General features: G+C 43.4%; 1 protein-coding gene across 1 annotated transcript in view; it reads right to left on the bottom strand.

Annotated features, from left to right (window-relative positions):
* Window positions 1-5776: 5776 nt before the first annotated feature.
* ERRFI1 (ERBB receptor feedback inhibitor 1) overlaps window positions 5777-19022 on the bottom strand; it is a 17583-nt gene continuing 4337 nt past the window's right edge. The window contains 4 exon segments of the mRNA XM_027843922.1: window positions 5777-7620; window positions 7622-7812; window positions 8903-8979; window positions 9132-9324. Of these exon segments, the coding sequence (XP_027699723.1) occupies window positions 6613-7620; window positions 7622-7812; window positions 8903-8979; window positions 9132-9253 (1398 nt within the window). The 5' untranslated portion in view covers window positions 9254-9324 and the 3' untranslated portion in view covers window positions 5777-6612.

Here is a 19022-nt window from a genome sequence, read left to right as displayed (position 1 = left end):
CAAACAGGATGAAGTGACTTGCCCAGGGTCACACAGCTAGGAAGTGTCTGAGGCTGGATTTGAACTCAGGAAGATGAGTCTTCCTTTCTGTAGGCCAAGCAATCTATCCACTATACCACCTAGCTGCCTTAATAGAAGACAGTAAATGCAATTAAAAATATAAAACATACACACACATACATACATATACATATATGCATACATACACATGTGTATACACACACACACACACACACAGCTTTCATCCTCAAGTCCTTCTGCTAGCAGGATCAACAATCCTGCTGCCGCTTGCCCGTGTTGCCGTCATTAACTTATTACTGTGTCTCAGCTGCGGGTTCTCACTTCAGGGACGATGGGGCAATGACCCTCCACAGTCACCGTGCTGACAAATTTCTCGCTTATCTTCGAGAACTTGACTTTAGGGTTCTAAGACCAGGTGTGTCAATAGCAATTAACCACAGTGTTCCAGAGAGGGAGGGATTGCAAACTTTGTCGCTGGGTTAAAGACTTTGCAGACAGTGTGAGCCAGAAGTTTCACTAAAATCCCTGACTAACCAAAAGGCAACCTGGAGAGAGACAAAATTCATGGTATATAAGGGAAGGGGGCAGGGGGCAAAGATCAGCGTCTTAAGATGTAGAATCTTTGACATTTTCCCCCTTTTCGTCTCACTCGGTCCAGGCAGAAATATACGTAAAGCTGAGTTAGGCAGGACAGTCAGTCAATAAATATTTATTAAGTATCTGCTTTGTACCAGGCACTGTGCTAAGTGCTAGGGTTAAAAAGAAAGGCAAAAGACAGCCCCTGCCCTCAAGGAGCTCACAGTCTAATGGGGCAGCCAACAGCTAACAAGGTATAGACAAGGTAAATAGGAAATGATTACCCTCAGAGGGAAGGGACTATTAGAATTGAGGGGTTGGGGAAGGCTTCCCGTAGCACGTGGGATTTTAGTTAGGACTTGAAGGAAGCCAGGGAGGTCAGTAGTCAGAGCGGAGGAAAGAAATGGTTCCAGACATGGGAGAGAGCCAGAGAAAATGCCTGGAGCCGAGAGACAGAGGGTTCGTGGATTAGCCAGGAGGACAGAATCACCAGAGAGTTTGTGTCTGGGAGTCAAGTGTGAGAAACCAGGAAAGGTAGGAGGCAACTAGGTCACGAAGGGCTTTGAATGCCAAAACAGAGGATTTTGTTGATCTGAGAAGTGATAGGGAGCCAAGGGGGGCTTATTGAATTATGAGGATATATGGCAAGTTAACATTTTTGGAAAAGAAAAAATTAAAACTGGATCTGTGATTTTATTGAAACAGAGCACTCCCAGGTAGGGAAACTCCCTCTTTCATTGCAGGTCAGTAGCAAACCGTCTTGACCAGTTGCTCAGAGCACTGAGAAGTTAGGGGACTGACCTAAGGTCACAGTCAGTCTGTTTCAGAAGCAGGTTTTCCTGGCTCCAAAGCCAGCCCTCTCTAACTCTTAGACCATGCCAGCTTTCCAGTCTAGAACAGACTTAGAGGAGGCATTAAGAAAATATGAATAACTATTGAAATGTAAGCAGGAATAGGTTAATTGTCACATGGTTAGTTTCATCACTTATCAAATCAAATTAGGCTGAAATAGTTGTAAGCATCACTTTGCAGGGCAGAGAGGCAAGCCTGGAGTCAGGAAACCTGAGTTCAAATCCAGCCTCAGACCCTTCCTAGCTGTGTGACCCTGGTCAAGTCACTTCACCCTGTTTGCCTCAGTTTCCTCATTTGTAAAAAGAGCTGGAGAAGGAAATGGCAAATTACTCCAGTATCTCTGCCAAGAAAACCCCAAATAAGGTCACAGGGAGTCAGAAACAACTGAAAACAACTAAATAACAAATAAGAAAATGCAAAATAAACCTGACTTAAAAAAAAAAAATCCAAACACATCTCCCCAGTGCTTAGCACATAGTTGGTGTTAAATAAATGCTTGTCGGACTTGCCTCATCTCCACCCTTGCAGATATTTCTCGTACTTCATGAAACCCATTGTGGAACCTTGGGGAAAAAAATTTTTTTTTAATATAGGTCTGTTATAAAGAGTCATGCTTTTCTTGGAACTTCATATAATTTGTATGAAAATGATTCACTTGACTTCGGAGTTGTTTATCCCCCTGGGGGTAACTTTGCATCTGTAATGAGAACTGAGCCAATCTACAGTTCTTGGACCATGTGAGTCCATGCCACCCGAGTTCTTCTAAACATTCAGACGTGTAATTAGAGGCCTTTGTGTGAGGATGACGTGGCACACTGACAAGTCTTATCATGTGTCTGACGGAGGTGCCATGGCTGAGCCCAGTTCCCTCCACAGCTTACAGGGCTGCCCCTGGAGCCTACTGCATGGCATTAACCCACAGAACGTGCTATCAGTTGAGCATCTGGTCGGCCTGGAACTCTTTTATCAATTACCAATCAGAGACAGTATGTACAAGAACACCAGTTCACCCAAGAACATTCGGGACAGTCAGGAATTCGAAACATACAGAAAGCGGCTTCCTCGTGCACGCCCAGAGGAAATAAGACCTGGGTTTTCTAGAGACAGTGTGGAAAGAGCATCCAGTTGCCTATAGTCAAAGGAAGGCAAGCTAAAGGGCTGTGTATACTGCATGTGACAAAGATGCCTCTTTGCTCCACTGCTGCTCCCTAACTAGACGAAGTAACACATAGGGGGCTCTAAGATCTGAATTTTTGGTGGTGGCTGACACACCTGTAAATAATAGCCCAGAGTTAAGTGAATTGGCATTGAACTGTTGAATAGTTCATCGTTAGATAATCTAGCATAGATCTAATTTTTTGCCTGGGGGACGTAGGAGAGAATCCCAAGGAGGATCCAACTTAACCGACGAAAGAACTAGGTTTTCCTATCAGCAGTCACGATTTCCAAAATTTGCTGTCCTGGTAGGGCTTATTTTCAGGAGGTCGCCGGTAAGGCGTCTAGAAGAGGAAGAGCTATGAGGAGGATAGTAAGAGCTAACTTTATATAGCACCTACTATGTGCAGGGTGATTTATAATTATCTTATTTGATCTTCACAACCCTGTGGGATGGGTGGTATGGTCCTCATTTTATAGATGATAACAATAACTGATATTTATATGTGTGCTAAGCAATTTACAACTCTCATTTGATCCTCACAGCACTGGGAGATAGGTAGCATTATTATCCTTTTTATAGAGGCAAAGTGACTTGTCCAGGATCACACAGCTAATAAGTGCATGAGAATCAATTTGAACTCAGGTCTTCCGGACTCCAGGTCTGGCGCCCGGTGGCATGTCTTTACAATGAAGTCATTTCCTTGAAAAGTCTGCCTGCTTCCGTATGGAAACTGTTGAGTAAATGACAGTCCCCCAGAGTCTGTTCTAGGAAAGATTTCTCTGCAGGTATGCGCAGTGTGGTGAATGTTCTTTGCATAGATAAGGTGAAAGAAGGCCAGAATCTCAGTGCCCCACAAACAGCTGTTATAGATTAGAGCAAAGCCTGGTACATAAAGATGGGCATGCAAGTTCCTACCCTTTTATTTAACAACCAAATTTCATCAGACATGCCCAAGTCATGTTATTTCACTTTGCCCAAAAGTAGTTAGGAACTGAAAAGCTTTGAACTATCCAAGTACAAACACATTTAAAAAATGGGTTGCCCACTCTCCCTCGCCCTGCCCACCCACACACACTCAAAACAGACCCCTTTGAAAATTTTATGGTTGTGTTTGGAAAAACACTCCTAGACCAGAGGGGACAAAACATTCCAGCCAAGCTTCCTGTGGGGAAACAGTGGAAAGAAGGGCACGGGGCCCACATCGGGACAAGCACCCCCACAAACATGATGCTCTGGTGTGGGGCTGGTTGTCAATCTACCCTTTGCCTTTTGGTTTGCATTCTTCACATGACTCATTTCCCAGAGACATGAAGCCTCGGGCAGCAAGAGGGTGGGGATGCCAAGTCCTTAAAAGATCACTGTCTCATTAATCCACGAAGCTTAATTATTTCCATATTGTCTTCGCCCATTAGATGTAAGCTTCTTGAGGGCAGAGACTGGGTCTTGAGTACCTAGCACATATGTGGCCCTTAATAAATGCTAACATATACATATAACTTTAGTATCAAACTTTGGTATCGAGTACTTTTCTCTCCAGTTGCTGACATTAAGTCTGGGCAGACAGAATCAACCCCTGTTAATTCCACTTTGCCCATTTTCAACCAATTACCACTATTTGTCAATATCTGTGTCCAACACCTTAGAAATGTTAGTATCTACTAACTGTGTGACCATAGGCAAGTCACTTAACCCCAGTTGTCTCACCGAAAAGAAAAAAAAAAAAGAAATGTTAGTATCCAAATAAAAGCTACCTTGAAATTCTTAAGAAAGGAACAGAATGCATGGCAGTGGTGTTGGCCAAAGTACAAAGTTTAGAAGGTTAAAAGGAGAAAGATGGATAGATTAAGATATGCAGGTCAAAGAACCTCTGGATAAAGAGGATAAAGAGAAAGTTTCTTCCTACATTACACTTAAAAGTAGAAATGAGCAAAATAAGAGAAGTGCTGAGAGTAGCAGGATTTCACTGATAAAGAGAACCAGACAATGATTGCAGAAGGTAAAAAGACTATATTATAATGTACCAGGTGATTCTGGATAAAGGGCAGAAAACCTTAAAACCAGAATTACTTCTAAGTTCTTTTGAAGTTTTAGGACATAATCAGCCTTCACTGAGCCTGCCTTGTAAGAGACAAACCTTATCACCCAAGGATCCGTAATAATCCATTTCCCTGGCACTAAATTTAGACCCTTGCTAGGTGTTAAGCTCTAGAGAAAACCTTCCCAGGATGTTCACCTTGTTAACAGCTTAGACAGAGAGACTGGAACTGTTTCAAGTTAGCTGTGTCTATTGACAACACCAGGTTAACTATCAAAGATGAATCTGACATTCAGGCTAGCTCACCTAGTAGTTTCCAAGGTTCTTTCCCATTACTCTGAGAAGGGAATACATTCCCAGTGTCACCCCGTGGATATAAAAATATATCAAAATTTACATGATAAGGTTCAGATAAGCCAGAAGCAAGAAACATGACAAATGGTGTCATAAATAAGTATTATAACTTTATTAAAATGAAAAGACATATTATTCAAAATAATGCAACAAAATGAATAAAATCCTTTGTCCAATACTGTACACATGATGCAGAAATCAGTGCATTTTCTATCGAATGTTTTCACCTTCATTTAGTCTGTACTAAAATATAATAAGCTTTAAATAGCTCAAATAATATCATTCAGCAGTTTTAAACTGTAAACAGCTTGTTTTTACTGTTAGGAGAACACCACGAGCACCTTTCCTTCTGTGCTTCTCCAGAGAGGAGAAATACACCGAAAGCATGAGAGAAAGGCGAACACAAGCAATGCGTGCAGACTCAGAAGCAGTGAATCAGATCTTTTGCTTGGGGTTTTACTGTCAAAGGTGGAAAAAGAGAACGATGCCACCTCTTGTATTAAGACATGCTGTGCTGTTGGTCAGCGGAAGCGTTTCACTTAAAAAAGCAAAACCACCTCCAGAAAATACTGAATAGAAACCAGCGACACAAGGCCAGCTTGTGTTGTACTTCCGGTTGTTAATACAGTCTGAAGTTTAAAAAAAACAAGAACCAAAAAAAAAAAACAACAAAAACCCACCCACCTAAAAATGAGAAGAGATTCTGGATCTTAACCACTGTTTCATTATTAGCTATTAACTGACAGTGTGAACACCTTGGTACTTTTTCTATCAGGCAGAGGCTAATGCATCCTTCTGCCTTGGGGAGAGAAATTGGCTTTTTTTTTTTTTTGTAATGTGCTGTTTTAGTGGGTAAAAAGAACGTAGAAGGCACCATGAAGAAAAAAAAAAAGAAGACTAATTCTACGTGACCATTACCTACTCATTTCGATTTCTTCCTTTTTTCCAAGTGTGGGAGATACGTACAGGTAGCATAATGTTTGCCAAAAGAAGTCAATCAGACTTTGCAGGTGATTTTTGAAATGGGCTAGTACATCCCAACCCATGCTCCTTGCTAATGTAGGCCCAGGTTTTTGTAGAGAAGTCAAACTCAAAAGAGGAAAAAGAAATCAAATGTCAAAGCCCCCAGTCCCACTAAAGCAGAACCTTCTGTGGTTCTGAATGAAACAATACTGTCCGTTCACTTGCTCAGTTTTCAGTCTGGCAGCACAGTCTAATTTCTCCAGCTTGAATTTTTTTTTTTATTACTCTGAATATATATATATATTACTCTAAGATAGTAACTAACTGGTTAACCTGTAACTATGGTTATACCACAAGTTCCTATATAGATATATATATAGATATATATAGATATATAGATATGTTTCCCCTCCCCCCCAACATCACATCTTTAAATTACATAGACTTGAATAAAAAGACTTTTCTCCAAAAGAAAACTGAGGGATTCTCATAACAACACCTTACAGTTGATTTACCGCCTTCTCTTCAAGACAGAGAGACTTCAGCTGTTTACCTTGCCGCGAGACCTTCGGCAGACCTCACCAGAACTAAGTTTGCCCCAGAGAGCTCACTGGGCTCGCTCTGTGCCATTGCTGAATGATATTCCCAGAGTTTAGGGAGAAACCACGTAGGACAAATGCTTGCGTTTCCCCTGGCCCTCAAGGTCCATTTTCGCTTTGGAGTCCAGCTTTTCGATCACTATAGCTGTCCTGCAGTCACTGGACGGTGGCTTAACCGGGGCGCTCACAGCACTGGTTTCTTCTGTTTCCCTAAAGAACTTCTCGTATTTGTCCAGATATGGCGGCCTCTCAGGTAGTAGGTAATAATGCGTTGAACTCACCTTCTTTCCATTTTCAATGATGGGCAGAATGCAAGGACCCTTGCTGGCAGACCCTTCACTGTTCTGTCTTTGCAACGCTTTGCTGCTGACGTATTTGGGATCAGGGGCAAAGCTCTGCGTAGGGGGCATGACCCCATTGAGGTAAGATGGAAGGCTTTTAGGACTTGGCGTGCGGGAGTTACTCCGTGATAAAGGTTCTCTCGGAGGCACTTTGGGAGGCCTGTCTTCATCACTGTATGTGCTGGAAGTAACTTCCGCTGACCACCTTCTGTAATCTGGCTTCACTGGCCTGGGAGGTATGGGAACTCTGGGGGGGACTTCTGGTTTATCTTCATCTGAATTAGGAGAAGCTCGATGTAAGTGGCTGGACAGCCGCGAAGCTGGCTTGTTAAAGGATCCAGCTGGTCCTGAATGGGACCTTCGTAATTTCCGGTGGGACTGCTGAAGAAGAGGAGTTGAGTTTTGTACATTTTCATTTTGGTCAGATGTCGGCCTCCCATCTTCTATAGCTGGGGCGTCAAAATACGCATAATTGATCTGCCCACACCCACGGAAGCTTCGTCTGCCTGGAACCCCGTACTTAAAGACAGAAAGCGAACAGTCTTCTAAGAGGAAGTCTGTGTCTGAGCTCGTTATAAATTCTACCTCACAGTCTGTGTCATCTGGAGAAAAGTCCTCGGAGATAGGCAGGGGGGGAAGGGGCCTGGAACCCCGCTCCCCAGAAGTCACCGAGCAGAATAGGGAAGGTCCGTTTTTTACAGGTGTGAGGGGGGGGACTCCTGGAAGCAGCACAGACCCCATTCACGGAGAGTTTCTTAACACCACAAGCAACATGGTCCTCTTCACTCTTTCCAAAGTGTTCACTGGGGGAAATAATGAGGGGCGGCAAGCCCGACTTCATCTGCGAGGGAGTCCGGAAACAGTTTTCGGCGAAGCAATGGCCATTCACTGGGACAGGTTTTGAAATGTGCCCTAGAATAAACAGGAGATGTTAATACGAGATCTCGTTTTCCCACTGTGTGTGGAGCCTCAGCTATCTCCACCTCGGGTAGCTCTCTGCCTAACCAAACACCTCTATTAGTGAAATACTTTCCTGGTGTAACCCTGAGAACACTCAGTCAAGGATAGGTGTAATTAGAGAACAGAAGATTGTTCATGTGCATGAACTGGTTCAAAGAACAAATTATCTTCTCTATCTACTTTTGGACATGAGCACAGTGCACACCCACACATCTCAGGCAAACGGTGTGACGTGTGCACAATTCACAGAAGGGGAGCAGCATATAATTTATATGAACACCACACGGCACCAGCCTCGCCATTTCAGGAGGGTGACAGCACGAGGCATGCGGGGCATGAGGGAGATAAGGAGAGAACTTGGCTGCTCCATCCTAAGGATTGCGACAGGGGATTCCTGGGCTTGGCCCGATAAGCAGCTCTTGACAAAATCTGCAGACCGAGATGTTCACACTAAGTGCACTCTATACCCATCTCTCACTGACAGAATAGACTAACCCTGCCTCCATCTTTAGCTCTCAAACATGGCAGTGACTCAGGCCAGCACCTTCTTCATCTCTCCATCCAGGCTTCTTCCAGGTAAGTCAGCATCACCGCTGGGATTGGAACTGAATTCCTAACTCTAATAAGCCCGTGCTTCAGACTCGGGTTAATAAAATTGGTGGCTGCAGCAATTAAAAAGCTATGTCTGTGAAGCCCGCTCAAGATGGTGGGTCCCCTTAATTGGAATGTGAGCTCCCAGGAGATCAAGGATCATCCTGACTTTTAATTTTTTCCCCTGGTGCTCAGCACGGGATTTGACACTTAGTGAGCATTTAATAAATATTTTCTCATTTCTTAAGAAAAAAAAAAAGAAAAGAAAAGAAAAAAGCCATCTCTATTTCCACCCAGCTGTTGCCACTAGAGGTCAGGCGACTGTTTCAAATGTTTCAGACTGTTGCTCATTTTTTTTACATGAGGCCACAGGACAAAACCCTCCTCACCCCAAGCTTTACCCCCAAATGCTTAATTCCACTTGACTCCAGCTTTCAAGAGAGATACATACCAAAGGTTGTCAGGTGCTGCTGGGTGGTGGAATTCAGGTTGTAGGCCATCGTTATTGGGTCAATATTTAAAAAGTTGCTAAAAAGAAAAACACGTCTCAATTAGTCACGAAAAAGCAATCAGAGTGCTCACGTCTCCTTTAAACAAAACAAAGCCGAGGTGGAGCTCGATCAGGTGGGCCTTGCAGAGACAGGGCAGATTAGAAGGAGGTTCTCTCCCCACTTACTTACTTCTCGAACCCTTTTCGGCTTCCCCAACAGGTCTTCAGGCTTCCCATGGCTTGGCCATTCCGCAGAAATCCAGTCTTTAATGGGACTCTGATTTCCTGAGCAGCAACTCCTGCCGATGACATTGTGTCTTCCTCTCGATGCCTCGATGCTTTTGCACCTCAGGGGTTTGCAGTGAGCCAGCAGCTTTCATTCCCTTGGAGAAGAAAGAGATGTGAGAAGAGGAGTAGCAGAAACGAAGCAATCACCAATGAAATAGCGCCTGTTTATGGGGTTTCTGGATTTTTCAGGGAAAAATATTTACTCATTCAGGGACAAAGTGATTGCTAAATGCCCAGGAAATCCCAGATGAGAAGTATTCCCCAGGACTGACTTCACAATCAAAGTTACTGGAGGGTACTAAAGACCATGTTGGTAGACCCCAGGCCAAGGCTTGAAATATTTCAGCAGAACGGGGGAGAAACGAGGGAAGGGAGGTGGTGCCAACAAAAGCAGACCTGACCACAAGGTCAGACGGGGCATGATGGCCGCGCTCTCCGAGAGCCAAAGCACACGAGCCTTTGTCTAACCTTCTGGTAGATCGGTCCCCCTGTGCCCGAAGAAGTGAAAAGTCCATCCTGCCCTTCTGCTCCTGCCCTCCAGGGAAAGCCCATCTGGAAAAGGTCCTTCACCAAGAGGAGCACAGGTCAGCAGGACCTTCATCCAAATACCCCGACACTTGTAACTCTGTGACCCCGTGCAAGTCCCACAACCTCTGTGGGCCTCGGAGCTCCCTGGCTCCTCAAGCTTCTCTCCAGCACAGATCTATCACTAAGACCTAAAGTCTAAATTAAAGACGTACGACTGATTCCAAGGCATGGCATCAGGGCAACCCACACAAGAGCATTTGTATTGACTCAGTATTTGTTCGGGCCACGGGACAGAGAGAAAGGCCAGTTATACAGGGATTTCCTTACTTAAGACTGCTGTTGTTCAGGTAGCTCTGACTCTCCATGACCCCATTTGGGGTTTTCTTGGCAAAGATACCGGAGCAGTTTGCCATTTGCTTCTCCAGCTCACTTTACAGATGAGGAAACTGAGGCAAACGGGGGGAAAGTGGCTTGCCCAGGGTCACACGGCTAGTAAATGTCTCAGGCTGGATTTAAACTCAGAAAGATTCCATGCACTGTGTCACCCAGCTGGCCCTTTCCTTAAGACACCAGTGGCTATTTCTGCAGACCGTCTCATTTCCAGGATCCTGTGAAAATCAAGTTCTGCAAGTTTAATGGCTTTAGAAGAGCTATACTATTCAGTGACCTACTCCGTGCTCCCCTCCCCCACTTTAAAAAATAAAAGCACACAGATGTAAAAGTACATTCTCCACATTCTCCTTGGTGGAATGCTGGAGAATTCAGGCCTTGCCTAGCTCTAAGGCATGAGTTACATAGGATGTAAGTAAACTTTGCCTAATCCAGAGGGTTCCAAACTTAAGGCTGTTGTTTACTAACTCTGGAGTCCCCCTCAGCCCTTTCAAATTTGCCCTATCCTCCCATGGCTCCCCAGTCCCCATGTCGTTTGTTCAAAGTTCCCTAGGTGCCTGGAAGGTGGATTTACCCCTTCAGTAAGAAACATAAGTCCATCTCATTTATCAAGCACAAACCTTACTGAGCACCTAGCATCTAATTATTTCACCTAAAGGCCTTAAAAATGCTCTCACACGCTTATTTCATGTCAGAAGGACTACACGTATATTGGCATTCTATGGGTCACAGAGTAGAACAGGTCAACTGAGATCAGTGATGAGATAGCAAAGAGTGACTTGCTCAGCTCTATTTAAACCCAAGACCACGAAGAAACATCAGAGTTCCTCTTCCAAAGACAGATTTGTGTGAGCTCATTGTTATGCAAGGTAATAATCTGGGCGGCATGTTGGAGACCCATTTCAGAAGGAGGCATGTATTTCCTCCCCCATTTCAGTGTCCAACAAATATCACTTGTTTATTAAAGGAAAATTACCCCGGAATTCAGCTGCCCTAGGTCTGCAGATTAATACTTGCTTGTGGATTCTGAGCAAATGTGTTTTCTCTCCATTTACTATTTGAGTCAAATGAGACTTGGGGGGGGGGGGGGCGCGAGGACGACTAGTTTGCCTGTCCTCAGACCAGCTGTCAGCACATTGGTCCTAAGTAGTCACATGGTGGTTTTTCTAAGCATACTACAAGCACTGGCAAGACCATAGGGAAAGTATCTGTGGTAATATAAAAATGAAAGGCTAGATAGGAAGGAGAATATGGTATTTAAGTAGTTTGAAAGCACCCGTATGAAGATCACTCATTCAGATTACAGGAAAAAGCCCCAGGCCATTGGAGGAGGCCCAACCCCCACCTGTATGGCCGCCAACAAGCACTCCTCGTAATTACTGTGTCAGCCTCCTAATGCCATCTAAATCTTAGCTTTCAACAGAATGATTGTGTAACTATTCCCTGTTCTGAAATTGCCTTGGAATTTTAGGCTTACATTTCAATGGACACTTAAAACTATTTACACATTCTAGGAAAAGTTATTTTTCAATCATTGTTTCCATCACCTACTTGTTAGCTTTCTGAAGGAAAAAAAAATTTTTTTATATATAAAAGAATTGTATTCACTGAGCCAGCTCCTTCCTAACCACAATAGTGCCTTTGTGTATTCATAGAAGGTTGACCTGCCTCTAAATTTCAATGGGGAATTGTGAATGGGTCGTGTTATGAAACTGTCCGAACTTCCTACTTGCTTGAATGGCAGACGTGAGGAAGGCAATATCATTGCATGTTCTCCCCAAATGGAAAATAGCCTTGGATTGTGGACTCAAAAGGGCAATGTGCCACATGTGAAGAGACAAACAATTTAATTTGTGTTCATCATAGATTATAAGCTCCCCAGGGTCAGGGCCATACCTCACATTAAAAAAAAAAAAAAAAAAAAGCAATCCCTCTATGGCACCTAGCATGTAATAGGAACTGAATAAATATATCATAGAATGAAACAGATGGAAAAGATCTCAGAGACCAGCTGATCCAAAGCCCTTGTTTAACAGGTGCAGAACCCAAGTCAGGGACTTCCAGGTCGCTTAGTAGGAGGGCTGGGATGCAAACTCAAGTCTCCAAGTCTTCCCAGCAGTGAGTGCTCTTTCCCCTACACCAACCTGGAAACCTTAATGAAGATGAGCCACCACCCTCCCTCTAAATTTTATATTCTAATGTTCATAATCAATAAGGTGAAACCTCGAGTTTAGTAAAGAACCAAGCTCAGTTTGTCTAATTAATATTCATCAAAGTGGGTTCCTAAAATGCTTCCCTTTCGAATTTAGTTCTGGTTTAAATTCATTGGAAAGCAAAGGTTATTAAAGGAAAAAAAATCTTTGCAGAGAAATTAACACCTGAAAATACAATGTGTGCCTTTCTACTGCTATGAAATGACAAAAATATGATTAGATTAAGATGTTCTGGGCAGCACAATCTAGGCCCAGGCCCAAATAACCCAGGCCACAAAAACTCTGGCTTCCTAAAAATTTACCAAACAGTCTTGCACCTTCACTGGGGTGTCAAAAATCCAGCAGCTCCCAAGGTAATGCTCTCTCAGCATTGTAATTCATAGGCAGCTGAAAGGGGCTCTTTGGCCGAGGCAGTGGTTGTTCCTAAGAGGTCAAAAGCCTCACCCCTGGTCATACACAGGCATCCAATGGCACCATGGCTAGCTGACCCCAAGACCAGAGCCGCTTCCACCACACCATACTCTGCCATCATCACATGATCAAAAAGGCCTACCCGAGAAAGCGCCATATAATTACGGCCAAATTAAAAGAAAATTTGCTTCTCATTCTTGCCTCTTTTAAAAATAATTACTAGACTAAGGCTCACTGGTTTAGATGAACAGTTTTGTTGGAGACCCACATGTTGTTGGAACTCAGAGAAAGTCTGGATGGAAAAGGAATGGTTTTAAATTGATGTTAATGATTGGCATTAGAAAAGGTAAGAATGGGCAACAATTCTAGGGAGTGTTGAATATGAGTGTTGGAAACTTACCTACTAATTATATATTTGAGGTGATTTCCCAAATTCTAAAAATGGAATATTTTTGTAGACCGAGTCAAAATACAATGACCTAAAGAGGCAACCCTGGCTTAGAATCTACCATTTACATTGCTACATCCTAGTTTATTTGGAGAAATTAGAAGGTACTACAAAGGTCATTTCCTGCTCAATGAATTTCAGGTTTCCCTAATCTTTTGCTTCCTAGTAATAATAAACAAATATAGAAGGAATTACTATGAATGCTTTACAATTTACAAAGGGCTTTCATTTTATCAATTCAAACATCTATTAAGCCACTAGGATATGCAAAGATGTAGCTAAGCATGAGGGATTGAAGCAAAGATGAATAAAATACCATCCTGGCTTTCAAGAAGTTTACAATCTAATCTGTTGGCTGTGGAGACTCAGAACTGCAATGCAAATGAGGAGATTAGCGCCTAGGTGAAGTCCAAGTATTCTCTTCTACCAGGCATATAGCAGGAGAAAGCTTCAAGGGTCAAGCTCAAGGGCCTTGAGGTTGGAAGGCCCAGGCCAGCATCTGGGGAGTGGCTACAAACCCAAGTTCATGAATGCAATGGAATCTATTCTGTAAGAAACAATGAATAGGATGAATGAAGAAGCCTGGGAAGACTTTCAGGAACAGATAAAGTGAAGCCAGCAGGACCAGGAAAAACAATTCCCACAAGGGAAAAAGGGGGGGGGAGGCTACAGTGTGGTTCTGATGACCTGGCTTGTGTTCTACCTTCCCTTCTTTGTTATGGGGGATGGCCCTGAGGCCGAGGAGGGGTAAGGAATAGAGAGAGAAATGAAAATCATGTAAAAATCAAGTCATTTCAAAAATTAAGATATGCTAAGAAAGAAGTTTCAATTGACAAAGGTGGTAGACAGCGTGTATTCTTGGAGTAAAACTATTAGCAAAGGAGAGGCCAGGAAGGAGGTAGAATGACCCCTAACCCTGGGCAGGAGAAGGAGTTGGAGGTCAAAACCCAGGGTCTTTTAACTTCAGATCTTGAGCTGGAAGACTCCCTGATGGTGATCTAATCAAAATCTTCCATTTCACAGATGCGGAAAGTGGGGTCTGGCTTCTATAAGTGACTGTAGTAAGTAGCCGAGTAGGGATCCAATCCCACTTATTCTGGCTCTAAATTCAAAGTTCTCTTCCTTATACCAAGCTGTCCCCTTCAAGTAATTTTACATTAGAAAAACAACAACAAACTTAAGCCTGATACTATGCACCCCCTTGAGAAAGATCTAGTTTAAGTTTAGAGTGTTCAGAAAACCCCGGAGTGTAGCAGGAACTGACATTACTTTAAGACATTAACCTAGATTTGCTCACCTGGCCACCTGATCTCATTAATGAATCTCAGAAGCAATTGGGAGGGCACATTTTTGTCCTACAACTCATCCACTTCTGCCTGCTGCTTCCTTATTTGAAAGTGTGATGTAATTTCCTCTTTTCAATCTGGTTTCAGAACCTGATTTCTGTGTATTCAGAGTGAAAAATGGTCTCCTCAGACTTTTTAAACATTTATCTACAAAAACTACTTCACTACCTATCTGAGAGATCACGTATTATACTGAAAGCATCATAGCTCCGCCCTGGAGAACAGAAGGAGCTTGTACAGAAAAGAACTGAAGTGGCTTTGGACATGACAAATTCCATGGGTTTTTGATTCTGAGAGGCTTAATTTTAGGAGACCCCAGATATGACCAGTACTTGTTATTCATATTTGACCTCTGAAAACAACCATTACTGAATTGAAGGTCTGTCTGTACAGTTCAAGAGCTTAGGGGTTAATTTTTTTTAGCTAAGAAAGGATATTCAATACCTACAATTTGCAAAACATTTCCTTCATAATAACCCAGTAATGTAGGTAGAGCGATGCTGCAGATAAAGAGACTGAGGCTTAGTGGCGTTAGGTCACGCTGATGGTCACACTGGCTAGCGAGCTGCAGTCACGACTCAAGGGCTGGTCTGACACCCAGGGGAGGGGAGGGCTCTTTGACCATACCACATCTGTTCTAATCAGAGCCTGGCTCACTGAAATCAAAAGCTCTGAATTTAGGCTTCTATTGAGATTTTTTTTTTAATATAAGGGTTTTTAACCTGGAGTCCATAAACTTGGTTTTTAAAAATATTTTGACAGCTGTATTTCCAAGTAATTGGGTTTCCTTTGCAATCCTCTGTATTTTACTCAATGCATTTAAAAATATGATTCTAAGTAGGATCTCCAAGCTCCCCCAGACACTGCCCAAGGTGTCCAGAGCACAAAAATGGTTAAGAAGCCTGGTTTCAAGAGGAGGCTATTAGGAGCACTGAGGAAACAATACATGGAATAGCTAAGTTACTGGAGAAGTCTCCTCCGTAGTAGCTTGAAATGCCTCAGTCTATCTGTCTGCATTATACAGGATTTAAATTCCTCTCTTCTGATGCCGTACCTTGGGGTGGAAGATTTGCCAGGGAAGCCCAACTTCTGGCTGGAAGGTTTTAAGTAGACCAGTATCGGGCAGCAAGCACATCTATGATTCAAAGATCAGCCTCAGCAAAATCCTTTAGGTTCCAAAGCAACTCATGAAGGTCATCTAAGGAAGGCCTACAGGAATCTGGATCTGTCAGAGAAAGAAGCACCCAGATCCTGGGTGGGGAACTTTTGGCCTCGAGGCCCCACGTGGCCCACTAGGTCCTCAAGTTCAGCCCTTCGGGGACCACATGGGCCTGGAGGCTGCAGGTTCCCCACCCTTGACCCAGATAGATGAAATCACAAATGCCTGAAATATACAATCTTTACATCTGACGGTCCCTACAATGATCAGGAAGTCTGAACTTGTGATAATTTACACTTCCAAAGTCATGAAGCTACTTTTCTTCAGAGGTTCTGAAGGACTACTATACAGCGCTGCCCCAAGTTTACAGACGGAAAAAACTGAGGCAAAGAAAGAAGGCCAAACCTAGAACAAGAGGCTACACTGGTGCAAAAACTTAGAAGCAGAATTAACCAAAACCTAAAATCCTAAGTCTGACGCTGTTTACCATCAGATCATGGTTTCTGTGATCATTCTGAGAGATTTCCACTTAGAAATTTAGAGGCATTTTGTTCGAAGAAGTATTCTACATTCAGTGTCAGTCAGGAAGACCTGCGTTCAAATTTGTCACTAATTAGCACATCTATGGATGAGTAAGTTACTTAACTTCTCTAGCTTGTATCTTCATCTGTAACATGGGGATAAATAAATAACACCTGAGTACCCACACCTCACAAAACTGTTAAAGCTTAAAGGAGAATACATATAAAGGGTTTGGAAAACTTCAAAGTACCATATGAATGGCGGCTATTATATTACTAGATTTTTTTCTTCAAGAAAAAACAAAAAACCCCAAAATCCCTCATTTCGACCACCCTAATCAAACCATTAGGTAATAGTTTTATGCTCTATATCCTTCTGTAGTCACTCTACACATACATTAGGCCAGCCAAATGACTGGACTTCCAAAGGACAGAAATAGAGAATGAGATCTGACTGCTGCATTAGCTTCCCTTTTATTCACAGCAGAGAGGCCTTTTAAAACCTATTTAATCACTAGATTGTAAACTCCTTGTGGGCAGGGGCTGGGTTTTATCATTTTTATCTTATCCAGCTCCAGCCTAGCACGATATTTTGTACACAGTGGCCCCTTAAAGTCAGTCAGCATAAAATGAATGGGTACACGAAAGCGCATGGGCTGTTATGAATGACCCAATGGGGATGGACCTGCATGGTTAACATTAGAAATCCTTTGGAATTATCTTATAGATTATACCAGTATATGCTGCACAGATTTACCAATCTCTCACCCATTGCCAAGACACTGATTATTTAACCTTAATTTTAATTTAGTTTATTGATTACTCATACAAAACCTCTCAACTGCTATTCTAGGTTCTGTGATTTCTTAGCTGTGAATACCAAAGCAGATTCCTGGACTCCTCTGCTGTGCAGTTTTGCAAAAGGTCCTTGGAGTGGAAGGAAGGGGAGGGGAGAAAAAGAAATAGAAGGAGAGGGGAGGGGAGGGGTTGTTATCTGAGTTCTTCAAGACCCTTCAATCTTCCTAAGACCTACCAGTGATTGCATTCTTTGGAATTTAAGGTCACCGGATAGCTAGTCCTCTGAAAAGAGACTTTACATTTACTGAGAAGAAAGGATGGCTGCAGATAGGTGTGCAGTGGATAGAGCAGCTGGCCTGGAGTGAGGGGGATCTAAGTTCACGTCCAGCCTCAGGCACTTCCTAGCTGTGTGACCCTGGGCAAGTCCCTTAACCCCATTGGGGGTGTGTGTGTGTGTGTAAGAGACAGAGAGACAGAGAGAGAGGAAAGGATGGCAAGAACTCATAAAAAAATTATTTCTGCAACATAAGGCACAACTTTAATGGCAAAAAAAGGATTTTTAACTCAGCAATGCAAAACTGACTTGAGTGGCACTTGGAATGTGCTTAATTTCTCTTGGTCCCTGGAGCTTTAGTATGGTCATAAGGTTTTGGTTTCTGCATCCACTAAAAAGGATCTCCTCACAAGCCAAATCTACACTTTAATTAAAAGAACTTCAAACACGGTTCTTCTCCAGCTCTGCCGGATGCATCCAAGCCCTACCATCTGGGGCACCTGGCATGAGCCAGGCTCACCCTGAACCCAAGGCGTACCCAAAGGATTTCATTCTAACTCTGCTGCACAGTGTGGATCTAAGTTCTGCCAAGTTCTTTTGAAGGACCCCAAGCTTCGCCCTGAGACAGAGGCTCATCTTTTGACCGCCAGTATTCTTCCGGTGAGGCCGTAAATCTGGCTGCAAGTCATGGAATGCTAGAGTCTCGGACGAAGCAGGAATTGAGAGTCCCCCCAAAGGGCTAAGGCAAGGTGCCTGTGCCATGAGCAAGGGCCAATCAACACAGTGCAAGCAAGGAAGTACACGGACGTGGGTGCAGGATGTCGGAGACCAGTGGTGTGCTGGCTAGCTTTGCCCGATGGCTTACAAGGGATGATGGATCACTGGGGAAGAGAGAGGCAGATATCTGAAACTGAATAAGATACAATCCCCCCCCCCCCCCCAAAAAAAGAAAGGACAAGAGAAAAAAAAAAACAAAAAGAATGAGCCAGTATAGTCATCAGGGAGAGCAAGGGATGACTGCTTAGACTGTCTGAATGATCTACTGCTGCCCACCGTATGGGTGGAGAAAACTGATATAAAGCTCCCGGTGAGTTAAGGAAAACACAGCGGGCCAAATTTATGGAACGATTAGACCCTCGCCCCTCCCCGCCACGGGCAGGCACATGATAGACTGGTTGTAATTCTGTCCATCGGTGGCATGACTGTCTCCTCCTAATCCCAGTTCTACTCTGCCTCAAGGATAACACTTAATGATTCAATTCTACTGAAGTAGTGTGATTGTGCCAAAGACCCATGACTGCTGCAACGGCAGAACAAAGCTGACTTCAGCCTTGTCCTGAACTTAGTTTTAAAGGCGAGGCTCTACAAGGCTCAGAGAAGCTGAGCAACTGGGCCAGGGCCACTCAGCTGGCATCTGAATCTAGGTCTTCCTGCCTCCAAGGCCAGCCCTCTCTCTACCATGCCATGCTTTAATTAGATTCAATTCAGCTTGTGGTGACGGGGGAGAAATGGAAATTTAAAAAACTGACAACTGTTAGTCTTTGGACTTCTCCCACTACCAAAGTGATTTTAGGAGATGCATCTAAGTGCATAAAATTTGAAGAAATGCTAACACTTGTTCACACTGATCTAAATCAAGTTTAGTACTGCATAGTCTAAAGCCGTGTGTGTGTGTGTGTGTGTGTGTGTGTGTGTGTGTGTGTGT

Source organism: Vombatus ursinus, unplaced genomic scaffold, assembly GCF_900497805.2.
Source record: "Vombatus ursinus unplaced genomic scaffold, bare-nosed wombat genome assembly UNPS02014932.1, whole genome shotgun sequence".
NCBI classification, from domain to species: domain Eukaryota; kingdom Metazoa; phylum Chordata; class Mammalia; order Diprotodontia; family Vombatidae; genus Vombatus; species Vombatus ursinus.
Note: the sequence above shows the minus strand (reverse complement) of the source record. Positions and strands in the feature narration are given on the sequence as shown.